Source organism: Myotis davidii, unplaced genomic scaffold (assembly GCF_000327345.1).
Source record: "Myotis davidii unplaced genomic scaffold, ASM32734v1 scaffold69, whole genome shotgun sequence".
In the NCBI taxonomy this organism is placed as follows: domain Eukaryota; kingdom Metazoa; phylum Chordata; class Mammalia; order Chiroptera; family Vespertilionidae; genus Myotis; species Myotis davidii.
The window spans coordinates 194,210-195,462 of NW_006300363.1; the positions used below are offsets into that span (position 1 = coordinate 194,210).

Below are 1,253 nucleotides of genomic sequence, written 5' to 3' on the forward strand. Positions count from 1 at the left end.
TCAAGTATGAACATAACCTAAAATTTGGGGGAACTAGAAATGGGTTAAATGAACAGATTAATGGGTGACATATCCCCAGTAGGCCACTGCAGGAGAATACAGGTCACCAGGGCCCTTATACAAACCTACTCCATCACGGCAGCAAACAGCCCTTACCAGTAGAGAACCCTGGGGAGGCCCCTGCTGGAGTGGACAAAGTCCCAGCTCTCACTGGCTGTGGGCAAACCCCACACCCCTTCAGGGCCTGCTTTCCATCTGCGAAACAAGGGCACCTGGACGAGGTGGGATGCCACAAAAGGGGCACTTTGTAGCCCGAGGCCCGAGAACATCATCCCCAGTGAAGTCACCATAGTCCTGGTTATGTTTTTGCAGCATAGGGTTTTGTGGAACATTGCAGAAAAATGGTACTGCTGCTAAAAATGAGTTTGAAAACATGGGGCCAGACTCTTCTCCTAAGGTCATAGGAAATGCTGACATATTTTCTGTTAGGACAGTAATTTGTTTTTCCCACCTCTAAGACGGTCTACATTCCCCTGGGAGAGGGGCACTGGGGAGAAGAAAGGGTGAAATGGAAGGGAAGCACCTCTCCTTATCCCGCTCTACTCCCACTGCCCAAGGCTACCCCTGCCTGGTACTAGGTGACCCTCCACTCGCTTCCCCCCTGGCCCCCGGCGCTTCGAGGACACCATGGTCCTGTGCACGCAGCACCTTGTGCACAGCCAGGGGACTGACGAATGAGGCAGACTGCCCCCACCCTGCCCACCACCACCTACAGTGCTGACGCTCCTTCTTGAAGGCCTTGTTGTTCCCCAGCTCGTCCAGGAAGGCCTGGCCGGCTTTCCGGAGGGCCTCCGAACTCTTCTTGGTCAGGAACCAGCCGAAGAAGAGAGGCAGGAAGTCCTTCTCCAGCCCGGGCTTCAGCTTCTTCAGCTCATCAACCGACAGCCCCCACTGGCTCTTCTCCTTGAGCTGGGCACAGTCCAGCCTCCACGCCGTCTTGGGCTCCACCAGTAGCACCTGGTACTGGTACTGGTCGGCCATTTCAAAGAGCTGCTCCAGCCGCTCCCGCTCGTGGTTGGTGTCGTCCAGCACAAGGACCCGGATGTCCCGGCGGCAGCAGTCAGCCAGGTCCTTGTCCAGCCGCTTGTACTCCTCGGAGAAGCCTCCCCGAGCGGGGGTGATCTTGTAAGCGTCGGCCGACACCGTCTTGGTGCTGTCACGGTACCTGTCCGTGATGACCCGGGCCAGAGTGG

General features: G+C 56.9%; 1 protein-coding gene across 1 annotated transcript in view; it reads right to left on the reverse strand.

Moving 5' to 3' along the window:
* The window catches only part of CNP (2',3'-cyclic nucleotide 3' phosphodiesterase), a 7,569-nt gene that overhangs the window by 4,924 nt on the left and 1,392 nt on the right, over window positions 1-1,253 (reverse strand). The window contains exon 3 of the mRNA XM_006776734.2: window positions 774-1,250. Within this exon, the coding sequence (XP_006776797.1) occupies window positions 774-1,250 (477 nt within the window). The remainder of the gene's footprint in view (window positions 1-773; window positions 1,251-1,253) is intronic.